Raw genomic sequence first — 14709 nt, 5'->3', positions numbered from 1 at the left:
AGTGCAGACTCTTCAGGACTTCAAAAGTCTTGCAGACACCTATGTCTGTTCAATCTTGCTTGGATCTAAAGACACACCAGGTAGGTGAAAAATTACTTTTTTGAATGCCCGCCACTCTTGTGTTTGGCACCTCAAAATCTAACACTATTGTGCATGTTTGAACAGGAGGACTTCTCTACTTATTACCTGAAGTTAATCTGCAGTATGTAATTTTGACTATACAAAATACCTCAGCTCCTCCAAACAACTAGTGTCTTGGTGGGGGGTGACAGTGACGTCTGCATCCTTCGTAAGATGGGAGCTATAGCAAAGCGCCAGGTATGTAGAACAGTTACTGAAAAGAATAGCGAAGTGTCAAAACAATAGTCATGATGGAAATAATAGTTAAAAGTCATTTTGAAACTCTTTTAAACCCTGTTTTCTAAAGATTTTAGTAAGTGTCAGTGCCCATGCTTTTTAGCTTACAACCCAGATATTATTCTGAGTTTTTTTATGTTGTGGCAGGTGGACTATATACTGGGTTCGAATCCTCTGGAGATGTCATACATGGTTGGGTATGGTTCCAAATATCCACAGCGATTATCAACACTGTGAACCTACAACACTCTGCAGATGACAGACAAAATTATCAACACTCTGAACCTACAACCTATATCAATGCGCCGTTAGTTGGCTCTCTGGCTTACTTAGACAGATTGATCACTCTTTATCAATAATATGATATATAGACTCTAAAAATGTAATAAATGTAAGCTTAGCCTATTGTCCTCCATACGCTTATGCTGTGTTTTTTTGGTGAGCGAATAAACATGATAAAGACTTTTTAGATTACTGTTGCTTCTGAGGAGTGATATTTTAGAATTAACAAAACTCTTTTTGAACGACTTACTTATTCTGCAGAACAATTTTACGCTTGAAACACAAATGCCAATGTTATCTGTTTAAAGATTTAAAATTTGACGGTACTAAATGATTAAAACATAAATTACTGCAAGGAACTCTTGTACGGGATGGTCTGCATGCATTCCAAGCGTTTTGGATCAAATATATAGCGTAGACTGTTACTTTAGTTTACCCTTTAAACACATTTGATTATTTTATTTAAAAAATATATGTAAAATATGTAGATAATTGTAAATAATAACTAGGAGTAATAGAATTATTTGTTGGTTCTATTTAAAAATCAAGATAGAGATCAGTGTATAGCAAATATACAACAAATCTCATAAAAATAAAATAAAAAATCTTACTTTCTAAATAATTAGTAAACTAATAAAAATAAAATTAAAGTAATAAATAAAACAAATAAGGAAATTAGTTGCCATAATAAAATTGCTTCATCTATCAACATAATAAAAGATAAAATAAAATTGTGTCTATCTATCAGCACAAAAAAAGATAAAATTTATCATTGTAAATGTAGCAGTTTCAAGTGTAATAAAAATTAAACCTATAAAATTGTCTATTTAATTAGTCTATTTCAAGTCACGGCTAATTAAATAGTTTTGTTCAAATTTAATTATTTCAATTTTTAATTTATTAATAATTAAATTAAAAATATTTTATTGTTTTTTTTTATCTTATTATCTTCACTAATTCTATAAATAAATGCTCTAATTTCTTAATTGTGAAGTTCAATTAATCAATTTTTTGTTTTCAAAATAAACTTGGATTTGTATTTTTATTGTAGAAATGATTTATCTACAATATGATTGGTTTAGAAAAAATGGTGTCATAAGAACAAATTTTTAGGATTGATAGTATTTTTAGGTTTTGTGAGACTAATATTTTTTATTTATTTATTTTTTATTATTTACAATATTGTAAATAAAGTGATATTTTTATATAAATATATAAGTTTTGATAATTTTTTATTTCTAAAAAATATGGGTAATAAATCAATTATAGGAATTTGACTCACACTATTTAAATTAAATTGAATAAAAATTTATACACATATTTCTATTATAAACCAAATATTTCTTTCAAGAACCATGAGCACCCAAAAATCAAAGTGATTTTTCAAATTAAAATAAAATAATATAGTAAATTGAATTTGTCTTTAAATGAGTAGAATATAATGAAGTAAATTATATTTGTGGTATAAATTATCTTTGTGTAATTTGTAAGTTAGTTTTCTTCACTTTGTTTGATGATTAGATATATCAATAGTTAGTCATGCAACCATATATATTTGTATTTAGTTGGTCAAATGTGTAAGTAATTTATATTGGCAACCTAAGATTATATCATATATCATTTTTCAATGTCTCTATAGATGAAAGCATTGCAAAAAAAAAAAGGTAGGGAAAGAAAAATGTAAACTGGCATTGTATGCAAATTTTACCATTTCATTTTGTCCCCACCTTAATACACATGTGAATGGTAAGATGATCTTATACATTTTGAGATATGTAGTATTAAAAACATGCATGAAAAGCAAATATCTCAAATGAAACAATCCCTATCTCAAATGAAACAATGTACTTGTAGGGATAAGATCACACATGTTTACCTTGTATATATTTACTATATATAAGGTGAGTCTCTATAAGCTCTTATAATCATATGCACATTTGAACATAGGAACATTAGTTATAAGATATGTCTATATAGTTGTCCTATTTATAGAATAAATTGAACTATCTAAAAATGGAAATATTACCCTAATATAAACTAATCATATAATCATGCATCAAGCATCTTAATCACACAATTATAAAGCCACACTATAATGAGTAAAAAATGCACCAATAAGAACACAAGTTGAAGTGGGTATTGTTGAAATAATGTCACCCCAAACATAGAAAAAAAAACATGTTGGTGTGACTCTTTGTAGCCAAGATGTGTATGCAAAGTGTAATGATACAATGGGTTGATAAACTAAAGCTCTTAGTAGAATACCCAAAGTATACTTAAAAGGAGAGTACTTAGTACAATACCTCCAAATGGTAAAAGTTTAGAAGAGAACTTAGCACAATAATTCCACATGTAATAAAAAGGGGAAGGGGAGACGGGTGTGTTTATCTCAATGATCTCAATTAAAAAAGGAAACTAATTTTTTTTTAGCTTTCCATAGTCCAGGATTGATTACTAGTGGCACAATTTCCTCTCGTGAAGAGTTTTAATTAAACTTTTTATATTTCCATAATCCATGATTTAGACATGATTTATTTCTAGTAGTACAATTTCTTTCTATGAAGAGTGTCAATTAACCTTTTTCGATTTCCATAATCCATGATTGACTTCTAGTAGCACGATTCCATCCCATCAAGAATGTCCAATTAAATCTATTAGATTTTCACAGTCCATGATTGATTGGAAGTAGCACAATTCACTCCCATGGAGGGTGTCTTATACAGTCCATGATTGAATGCTAGTAGCATAATTTCCTCCCATAAAGGGTGTCAATTTGATTTAGGTATTTGATTTAGCTGATAAGAACAAGGAATCTTACATCAACTCACTTAAGTCTACAGTCTGTCCATTCCATTGCTCTTATTCTGGGTATCGGGTAAAGAAACTAAATGTGGCATGCATTGCTTTCAGATTATATTGCAGTAAAATGTCAGGGTTGAATTGATTTTGTGGGGCATTGTCTTAGGATGAACTGTTATGGGGAGCTGCATGGCTGCATAAGGCAATGAAAAATGTCGAATATTTGAACTACATTCAAGCAAATCACCATAGTTTAGGAGCCGATGAATCAGACAATATATTTGGGTGGTTCAAAAAAAAAATTCGAGCTCGAGTGCTTTTATCAAAGGTATAATAGCTTGAAGTGTGGGTACTGATAAATTTTAGTTTTTTCATTGTGGTTACTGATAAACTTCACTTTTTAAAATTTTTCTTATCTTCTTATTGATTCAGTTTTTTGTTTACACGATTGAAGATGAAGCTTACGAGTGGATGTTTTACCATAAAATACTTTGAATTGACTACAATTAGGTATACTTTGTACTGTGCAGGAAATCCTGGTAGATAAAGTGTAGTCTCTTCAAGACTTCAAAAGTCTTGGTTACAACTATGTCTATTCAATCCTTCTTGGATGTAAATACACACCAAGTTGGTGAAAATTTACTTTATCTGAATCCATGCTACTCTTGTGATTGGAACCTAAAAACCTAACACTGGGGTGCATGTTTGAACAGGAGGACTTCTCTACTTATTACCTGAAGTTAAACTGCAGCATGTTACATCTTCCTGAAGTTAAACTGCAGTATGTTACATCTTCATCCTTCATACTATTGACCTATACAAAATACCTCAGCTCCTCCAAACAACTAGTGTCTTGTGGGGGAGTGACAGTGACTCCTCGCAAGATTAGAGCAATAGCAAAGTGCCAGGTATGTAGAATAGTAATTGAAAAGAATAATGAAGTGTCAAAACTATAACCATGCTGGTAAAAATAGTTAAAAGTAATTTATCAACTCTTTTTAACCCTGTTTTCTAAACGTTTTAGTGAGTGTTAATGCCCATTCTTTTAAGCATACATTAACTCGTATTATTCTCATGAGGAATTTTATGTTGTGGCAGGTGAACTATATACTGAGTTCCAATCCTCTGTAGATATCATACATGGTTGGACAAGGTTCCAAGTACCCACAGCGAATTCACCACAGAGGCTCATGTCTGTCTTCAGTTGCTCAACACCCACATGCCATTGGGTGCATTGCGGGCTTCCAATTCTTGGACAACAATGCCCCCAATCCAAACCTTTTGGTCAGAGCAGTTGTGGGTGGCCCAAATGCTAATGATCACTTTCCAGATGACAGACATGATTATCAACATTGTGAAGCTACAACCTATATCAATGCTCCATTAGTTGGCTCTTTGGCTTACATGGCCCATTCTACTTGCTCTTAGATAGATTGATTACTCTCTATCAATAATATGATATATAGACTCTGAAAAATGTAATAAACGTAAGCTTAGCCTATTGTGAGGATGGCCCAAAGTTGGAGCCTTAGTCCTCCATATGCTTATGCTATGTTTTTTTGGTGGGCGAATAAATAATAATGGTTTTCAACCATGATAAAAAAAATTGAGATTACTATTGGTTTTGAGGAGTGATGTTTGGCCTCCTATTTTTTTTAATATGGATATATTGTTGGCATTAATTTCTCCTGTCCACCTATGTAGAGGCTCCATACTATCAAACAAAGCATTTAATTTAGAAGTTTCTATATCTGCCAGCATTTAAATAAAAAACATCCTGCATTGATCTCAAGTCAATAGTCTTAACATGTTCTTTGAATATGTAGAACTATAAACAGTTCCAAGACCTCTATAAATAAGAGGCATTTGTATATGTTCGGTACTCCATGTTGAGTCCAGCTTTTCAAAAGCTGTAAGGAAATATGCAATCCAGGTGTATGTAAGGGTGTTTAGGAGATGAATGAGATGAAGCTCTCTGAGAAGTTTGTGAAATATATTATGTTAATCTGATCAATATAAAAAAGTGTTTTTATTTTTCATGTTATTTCTTCCTCCATTCCAATCTTCATACTGTCAACCTAAGCAATTAATGTAGAAGTTTCCATATCTACCCAACATTTAAATCAGAAACATCTTGAATCGACCTCAAATCAATAGTCTTAACATGTGCTTTGAATATGTAGAACTATAAATAGTTCCAAGGCCTCTATAAATAAGAGGCATTTCTATATGTTTAGTACTCCAAGTTGAGTCCAGCTCTGTAGAGTTGTAAGGGTCTGACAATTCACTATATATCATAGCCTTTGGAGATGAGTGAGGTGAAGCTTAGATATTAGTTGTTATGATTTTGTTGAATAAAAATTGTGTATTTGTGGTTCAATGTGTAAATTTGTGTTTGCCCTGTTTCCTCCCTCATCCTTCAAATTGGTATCAGAGCCGATGGTTAATGCTCCTGGAGATTTTGTAGAACCAGAAAGAATCTCGAGAAGTGTTCTACCCTTGCTAAAGAGCTGAAGCCATCATTGGAGTGTTGATATTTGAAGGCATTACGCAAGTGCTTGTCTAAAATTGTTGTAGCAGTTGAACAAAGGCTTTTTTCAGTTGTCAAGGAATGGTGATTTGTAAATCACAAAAGCCAAAGTTGTTTGCAGAAGCTATGAACCGACGACCAAAGTCACCATGCTGTTGTTTGATTAAAGGAGAGCTCCAAACATTGAAGAAGTACCATATGCTCGTTGGCGTTTGCTGCTGAGATTCATTACGTTGGATTGTAGGGAGGAGATTTTTCTTGCCCAGCCTTCTGTGACCTCCTCCATCACAGATCGAGTCTCAAAGCTTAGTAGATTTGCAATATTTCCCATAGCTCAAGGAGATTTTGGAGTCTTTGATACAAGAAGAAGTGTTGAAGAAAGCCTTTCTGCAGAGAGGTCAAAGAAAATCGAAGCTACAGTTATATTGAAGGAGAGTTCATAGCTCTCTATGAAAGATCATAGGCTGTTAAGTTAAGGAAGCAGTAGAAGCCGCTAAAAAAGGAAAGGTTTGTTGCCAGTTGAATTAGAAGTCGTTACCACTAAAAGATCACCAAAAGATCGTTGGGTTTGAAGGAGTTTTAGACTTTGAAAAGTCAGTGATCCAAAGAGGAAATCACCAGTCAAAGGAAGGAGAGATTTCTGGGATGCAGATCTATAGAAAAAGATGTCATTGTAGAAAATCTAATGTTGAGGGAGTCGCTAATTTAACCCGATGCATAAAAAGGTTAGGCCATGAAAAGGCTATGCAATAGAAGATATTGGGTGTCAAGATTGAGTTGAAAAAAGAAGATAAGAAGGTTGGACATTCCCTGTAAAAAAATAAAGAGTAGATTATTGAAAAAGAGGAGTTGAGGTTCTTTATGAGGCCACTGTAGTTGGCCAAGCCAGGCTAAAGGAAAGAGAAGAATTGTTCTCCATATTATTGACATGTAAATGGGTAGATAATGAAATTATATTTTTGGGCAAATATTTGAATGATTTGGAATGGTTATTGTACTTCAATTTTTGTAAGGGGTGCATGATTGGTTGTACTAGACACTTTAGTATTGTTACAAATATTGATGAATCTATGTATCTAAAAATAATTCCTATACAATTACCGAGCACAGCTGCTGGTTACCCATGTGTCTCGGTAGATGGATTGATTTTCATATGGTCTCAGTAGAAACCACTAGTATGTGAAGTTTGTGGTCAGTAGAAACCACTTGAGAGCAAAGTTTATGGTCAGCTACAAACCATTTGTGAAAAGAATTTGTGGCTAGCTAGAAACCACTTGTGAAATATATTGGTTAGAGGTAAGCCCTAAAAAACTCAAGGTGATTTTCATGAGGGTAAGTCAGAAGATTGAAGCAGCACACTAAAGCCCATTTAAGCACAAGTTGTATAAGCATTGCAAATGGCTACGTAGTAAGGCTTTAAGTCGGAATCCATCTTGTCTAGATTACGAGGGGATATTCAATAAATTAGTATGTGTAGTCAAAATTAAGGAGGATTTCATTGGCATTAATTTCTCCTATCCACCTACCTAGAGGCTCCATACTGTCAAATGGAGCAATTAATATGGAAGTTTCTATATTTGCCAACATTTAAATCAGAAACATCCTGCATTGATCTCAAGTCAATAGTCTTAATATGTGCTTTGAATATGTAAAACTGACAAGAGAACACAGGGGTATCGAGGAGGAATGCCGAAACCAAGACAAGGCAGTGGTGATTTAGAGCTTTTGGAGATGGTGTATTGAGAGAACATCTGTGGTAACCGTCTCGAATACAACATCCTACCTTTGAATGGCGGTGGGATTTCATGGAAAATGCAAAAAAACAGCTGTCCCATTTACATGGTTGTTGAGGATATTAAACTTCATCTTGATGTTTCAAGGCAGAAAATATATGCCTTCTGTGGGACTGGTCTCTCACAATCATGTAGTTTTTACCATAAAAGTTAGCAAAAATAACCCTAAAGAAGTTGAAGAATATCCTAGTATGGCATTCAGATCAAGCGCATATCCTCCAGAAATTACTATAACTGCTAGAATTTTTTAGCTCCTCAATCTACAAGTTAAGTTTCCTTATTTCCCCCTCTGCATCTTTTAAATAAAACACTTAAGGATTTTTTAGATATGTTTCTTAGAAGATTTAGAAGTTAAACCCCAGAAAATGCCGAAGGATAAATAATGCATTAACTTGGTAAAGATTTGTTCAATTTTGGTTGGTGGAGCGGATGTTCAAACCCCAAAAATCTTAAGTTTTTGACTTCATTTTAAATACAAATATTTTTTAAAGTTGTACTAATGGATCGAATGTCCTGACCAATTACCTTAGATTTTTAGTTTCACTTTTCACACAGAAATTTTGAAAAACATTAGTGATGAGTTGGATGTACTAACACAAACCCTGTAGATTCTTGGTTTTCACACAGATATTTTAAAAAAGCTCTCTGATATTCTATTGGAATAGTATTTTTTAGGGTCATATATTTGCAATCACATTCTAATTATAACATTAAGCATTTGTAAGCTGGTCAAAATTTTAAAGCATCCGAAAACCAGAGAAGCTATTGTAGCAATTTAAGTTTTCTTTAAATTTCTAAATCTAAATTCTCACACAAAAGAATAAAGCCTAAATTTTCAGATGCATTTGTACCTCTCTACCACATTATAGTTAGTTTTCATTATTATGTGGTTGTTATTGGCCTGGAATACAAAATAATAAAACCCTAAGTGTTCAGAGCCCTTTGTGCCTCTCCGCCATTGTAAAATAGGGGGCTCTAGGATTCACAGCTTTATGTGCACAGTACGAAGAGTAGATACGAGGGCACTGGGTGGTACTATTGTTTTTTAAAGGAAAAATTATTTTAGAAAAGCATGTCAAGTCTTTGAAGAACTCTTTTGTTTGAAAAAATGAGTGGTTAGGGTTTCAATTGGCACAATTTGGTATAACACATTTCACTTTCAAGTTTCTATACCTTTTAATTCATATGGTCTGTTTCTGTAATTAGATTTTAGCATGGCTAAAACAATTTTAACTACAAGATTTATGATGAAATATTATTCTCATTTTTACCAGGGAGGATGTTGGTTGCGAGCTTTGGAGTTTTCTGGATTTGTAGATCTATACCTTGCTCAAAAGCCCCTCTTTTGGCACAGGCTGGGGGATGCTAACAAAGTTTACGGTGTTTGGTTGTACACCTGCCAATTGAACCCGTTTTGTCCATATCCTATAATCCTCGCAGCCCGTGAAATAAATGTAAGGACAAGACATACGTTTCTCCCAATTTGGCAGGGTAGTTTTAGAAAATAGGAGATTAGGCAAAGTACAAGCTAGGAATGGGTATTCTGGAATGTCCAGTGTTCAAAATTCAAATATTCTACTGCCACTTAAGATTCTACTATACAAATATTTTTAGGCAGAATATTTTCTAGAAATATTGATGGAGTGTGAAATTTTAAAATGTCAAAATATTTTTGTGCCATGCCCCATACCTCATTTTGTGTTAGAATTATATTAAACTCCAGATTAAATTTTAATTGCTATTGTTTTATGCAATTTGAAATTACTTTTGGATATGTCCTTGTTATGTGATTATCTGATTTTTGTTTTGATATTCATGTTTATTAGATATATTAATGTACAACATCTTTCCTAGATTAATATTTATGTTTTATGAGATTTATCTTTATGTCATACACATCCTAGTTGGTTGCTCAAGACCTTGCTTGTGACTAGTTCCGTGCATTTAGGGAGTCATTTATATTCTGTGTTCTACATAAAATACCTAAAAATATTGTCAAAACAAGGTTTAAATGATACACCTCTTCCATGTGGTGTGCAATGGGTCTTGGCATTTTTTTTCTTGATCACATATTGCATTTGGAATCTCATTTTGGACAAAATCTGGGATACGACACATAAATTACTTTTCTAGCTTCAAAATTAGATATATACATTCTTCTAAGATTAATGTTGACATGCCCCATACCCCAAGGTAGAAGAAGTATCTGCTAGAGTAATATGCCTTCGTAATTGCCTTCTCTCTGTTGATGGACTATCCTTGGACTATCCTAAAGCTTTCATAAGATTAATGTTGACATGCCCCATACCCCAAGGTAGAAGAAGTATCTGCTAGAGTAATATGCCTTCGTAATTGCCTTCTCTCTGTTGATGGACTATCCTTGGACTATCCTAAAGCTTTCATAATTGTTTGTGAAGTTGAGAAGATCATTTGAATCCATAGATGCTATGTACACTCCCAAGTTCATTTTGTTGTTAATCTCTGCATTGAAAGTATCTATCTAGTCTGATTGGTAGTTTCTATGAGTAGATCCATGACTAATTATAGATAATTTTGAAGAAAAAACTATTGAATCATCGTTATAAGGTAAGACTCCCGCATCCAATGCAGTTGGCCTTTCTGAATTTTTATGATTATCTCTAAATCTTCCATATTTCAATGGAAGAGTTGCTTCAATCTCATCTAAATCTAGGGCTATTGTTTCCATACAAAAATCAATGTAATTATTACTATAGTTTTTGGGTGGCTACATTTGAGAAGTGTTCATTGTTATGTCCTTTCTCTGATCAATAGTTGGGGGAATACTCCATGAAAGAAATAATTTCTTCTTTAAGGTCTGCAAACAACTCAAAACAACCACACAACCGACCTTGTACTCCTATGTAGGAACTTCGCTGCTCTGCAGCACTTGTTTTATCTACCAAAGAATTTAATAGTAATTTTAATTTTTTTAATTGTTGTTGTCTATAATTTTGTTTACAAAAATATGTTAATTAAAATGTAGATATTGCTTCTTGAAAAGAAATGAAAATCCTTGTCCTTTCATTATGATATCTTATATAAATAAAAAAAGTGTAATTTTTTTGGAAACAATGATAAATTGGTAATATATGTAAAAATTTAAATTTATACTAAAAAAACTTGTTTCTAGTTATAATAAAAAATTATTCTAAAAATTCATATTAAAATATCATCTCAATTATGACAAGTTTCAAAATTGAGATAAAAAATATTTAAAAGAAAAAAATTGGCTAAGTTTCTAAATTCATGTAAAAAGTATGATACTAAAAATTCATATTAAAATATTATAAAAATAGAAACAACTCTATCCTACCATTTTAAAATATTCTAAATAAATTTGTATTTTTATAATAAATATTCTAAAATAATATATATGGGTTTAAAAATAATAATCCTATATAATATGTATTACCTAATATATTGTTTTATGGTGAATTAACAATTTGAAGTATCATTTATATGGTCTAAAAGTGAAAAAACAGGCATATAGACCATCAAATTCTAGGCTTGGTGGAGTCTAAGTGAGAAAGTACATCAAATAAAGGATTCATAACCTTTTATTATTTGACCTTTCTAGTAAAATCATATTGATGTACATTGTGTGGTTGAAAACACAACCTACATGCATCATGGAAAGTGCGACAATGAGTTCTCCCTATTACCCAACCTTGTCTTCCCTAAACAAGTGTTGTATTGTCAAGGATTCCTTTTATTCGTTTATTCAAATATGGTATAATGGTGTTTGTTGATTTTATTATTTTTTCATCCACCCTCCATCTCACAATCTCCCAACCAATTTGATCATAGTCTTTCAACCAATAATTTGATCGAGCAGTCATTGATATCTCATCTAATCCACACCATTGATCAACCCAATCTCAAACCTAACAATTTTCCCATTCTTATGTCATTTTCAAGGGTTAATTACTAGCATTTGCACCTTGGTATGCAATGGGTATGCCGAAGAGGTGTGCAAGGTCAAATAGAAAAAAAATTGGTCTATTTATTGCATGCATTTAGGGAGTACATGAATATCAACCTCCATTACCAATATGGTCTATGCTTCTGTTGTGTTTGTAATGGGGAGAGGAGAGAGAGGGGAAGAGAGAGAGAGAGAGAGAGAGAGAGAGAGAGAGAGAGAGAGAGAGAGAGAGAGAGAGAGGATATGTTGGAACCCTACAATTTGCAATTTTTAGAATTCCAAATTCCAAGACAAGGAGCAAGAAAAATTCTAAATATATATATACATATATATATTGAATAGGTACAAGTAATATATTTTATATTTGTTACACAATATGAAACCATAACACAAAAACAATAATGGCCATAAAAAATGGAGTGTGAAGCACCAAAGGGGGTATTTACATCATTTAAAGACCATTTATCCATTATATACCCATAAAATAGCCTTAAAATACCTCTAATATGCCTAAACAACTTGTAAAGTGATAATTAATTACATAAACTAAGGCAATTTCGGGATTTGGAATTATTTTTATTTAAAAGGAGGGTGTCTTTTCACCCAAAGGGATATGAAAACCATTCAAACACATATATATATGTGTGATGTAAAATGTAAAGAGAGAAAAAAAATAGAGAGATACAAGAGGTGGAGGCAATTTTGTACTTTTAAACTTTTTATCAAAAATTACCAGTTGCATTTTCTTTCTCATATGTGTTGAGAGTTAACATATTCTCAAAAGGCAGTTGCTTGTGATATTATCTAAAGGAGATAAGGTTATTTGTGTTCGTCCAGTGAAATTTTGTGTTTCATATTGTAGATTTGGATCAAAAAAGATTTACTTGTGAATTGTAATTGTTCCCTGTATTTCTTCCTTGGATGGTCTCTTAAAGTTAGGGTTAAATTCATTCAAGCAGTTTATAATATAGACATTGAAGTAGAGCTCATAAGAAACAATAACTAATAGACTCGTCGAGAGGGGGTGGGTTTAAAAACTGTCTCATAAGTTTACACAATAAGTCCTGAAGAAATATAAGACTCTGTAGACCAAATAAGAGGAAAGGCATTGATCATTTGTAAACAAACCCTTTAACCATCCCAATTACCCTTTACTTTTAAGCATTAGGATTAGTAGAGTAGGTATAGTAAGGTAATTTAGCCAAAGTGTAACATATATGCCTTTGTAAGATACATAGATCAATACACACATCTAAAATCAATCTGTTTGAGAAACTTATGCCATTCTGAGACTAGGAGATATCAGATTAAGACACTAAATCTGCTATAAAAAGCATTAGTTGAAGGAACAACTAGTGAGTAGGTATACTCGCCTACGTCCTGCAGAGCCTAAAGTGAGAGAGTTAGTAACCAAATAGGTTCACTCTATAAGTTGGCCAAGTCAATTGGAGGGTTTGATCATAGGAGTTGGCATTTCCTTAGAACCTATCCAATCTATTGATTTGAGACCCAACAGATTGGCGACTCTGCTAGGGAAGAATTATTAAGACTCTATTGTGGGAGAGAACTCAAAAGAAAGAAATAACTTATGTCCTCTATGAAAGAGGTGGCAACTCTGTAAAAAGGAAAATTAAATGAAAAAGATCAGTAGCATTCAATATGTTTCAATATCCATATTTTTATGGAGAAGCATCTTCAGAAAAATATGCACAGTGGCAACCATAGCCACAAAGAGGCAAGAATATTCCAAGAAGTTTTAAGCCATTGGATTTTGGTAACATCCCTAAGTATCCATATGCATTTCCTTGTGAGCTGAAGATCTGTATGGCGAGGTTCCATGGAGATGAAAGGGAATCACCAATTGGGCATCTAAAATCATTTTATTGGTTTATTGAGACCTTTAGAATCTACTCAGAAGAAACAATCATGAAATGGTTTGTGCTAACATTGGAGGATGTTGCAGAGTAGTCATTCAGCTTCTTACCCCCATAAAGTATCTCATCATGGGAAGAACTTGAGTGGTGGTTCATGGAAGAATTCTACGGTGTAATCGAGGACAACACTTCAGCCGCTAGCCCTTCAATTGGTTCTCCATACCAAAAACAGATTCAATCAGATTATGATTGTGGCAATGCAATCTACAACATAAGAAGAAAGGAAGGTGAATCTATAGAAAAAATGATTGGCAGAATAATGGTGACTTATTTCCAAATGCCTTATAATATACAACTTAATTCAGCTATACTGGAGGAATTGATAGAGAGAGAATTTGGGTCTGACAATTTGGAATCAGCATTTTCAATTCTTGAAGAATTGAATAAAAAACTACATGATTTGTGTGAGACGAGTAACATCAATATAAGAGATGCAAATGAAGATGAATATATAGAAGAATCAGTTATCCATTTGGAAGTCCCATCTAATGAAGAAGCAATTGATGATGTTTGTGAGTACAAGTCAGAACCTGAAGAAATTGTTGCTAACATTGATGAAGAATATTGTACCAGTCATGAGGAAAGTGAATCCATACCTGAGTACCTTGATGATACACTTGATAAAGAAGAGGTATGCGAATTTGGAAATGGCTTTCAAATATTTTTAAACCCCTTATGTGATGAAGTGATAGAGGAAAATCATATTCCCTACTGCCATGGTATGTGTGAAAAGGATTTTCATGTATTCTCAAATCCTTTATATGATGAAGAAGAAAAAATTTCAGACAGTATGGACAATACAAACATGTGTGAAGAAAACATGGGTAATAATATGACTAAGTCACATGATAAAAGGACCACAAAAATAAGAGAGTTACAAAAGGAAGGTACATCACATAGAGATAAAATAAAAGGTGAAAATAAGTACCAGTTAGATAATATGCAGCATTCCAATAAAATAGAGATGAAGAATATGTGGATGCCACAAGAAGCAAACTTTTGTAAAAGTATAAATACCATTTCCTATGGAATAGGGGATAATGGTAATCCAGGTGAAATAAAGAATCCTTA

At 32.7% G+C, this 14709-nt stretch overlaps 1 protein-coding gene across 1 annotated transcript; it reads left to right on the top strand.

Moving 5' to 3' along the window:
- Window positions 1-294: 294 nt before the first annotated feature.
- On the top strand, window positions 295-4866 carry LOC131056188 (endoglucanase 3-like). The gene is made up of 6 exons (XM_057990539.1): window positions 295-318; window positions 505-549; window positions 3605-3766; window positions 3969-3977; window positions 4152-4346; window positions 4570-4866. The coding sequence occupies exons 1-6, from the start codon at window positions 295-297 to the stop codon at window positions 4864-4866; spliced, it is 732 nt and encodes a 243-aa protein (XP_057846522.1).
- Window positions 4867-14709: the final 9843 nt, after the last annotated feature.

This window comes from Cryptomeria japonica, chromosome 5 (assembly GCF_030272615.1).
Source record: "Cryptomeria japonica chromosome 5, Sugi_1.0, whole genome shotgun sequence".
Classification (NCBI taxonomy): domain Eukaryota; kingdom Viridiplantae; phylum Streptophyta; class Pinopsida; order Cupressales; family Cupressaceae; genus Cryptomeria; species Cryptomeria japonica.
This window is presented reverse-complemented; position numbering and strand designations above follow the sequence as displayed.

Excerpts from the sequence above, each read along its gene's own strand:
- LOC131056188 (XM_057990539.1), top strand. The coding sequence starts at position 295 with ATGGGAGCTATAGCAAAGCGCCAG. Across the intron at positions 550-3,604 it reads CTCTGGAGATGTCATACATG|GATGAACTGTTATGGGGAGC; the intron begins GTTGGGTATGGT and ends GCATTGTCTTAG. Across the intron at positions 4,347-4,569 it reads GAGCAATAGCAAAGTGCCAG|ATATCATACATGGTTGGACA; the intron begins GTATGTAGAATA and ends AATCCTCTGTAG.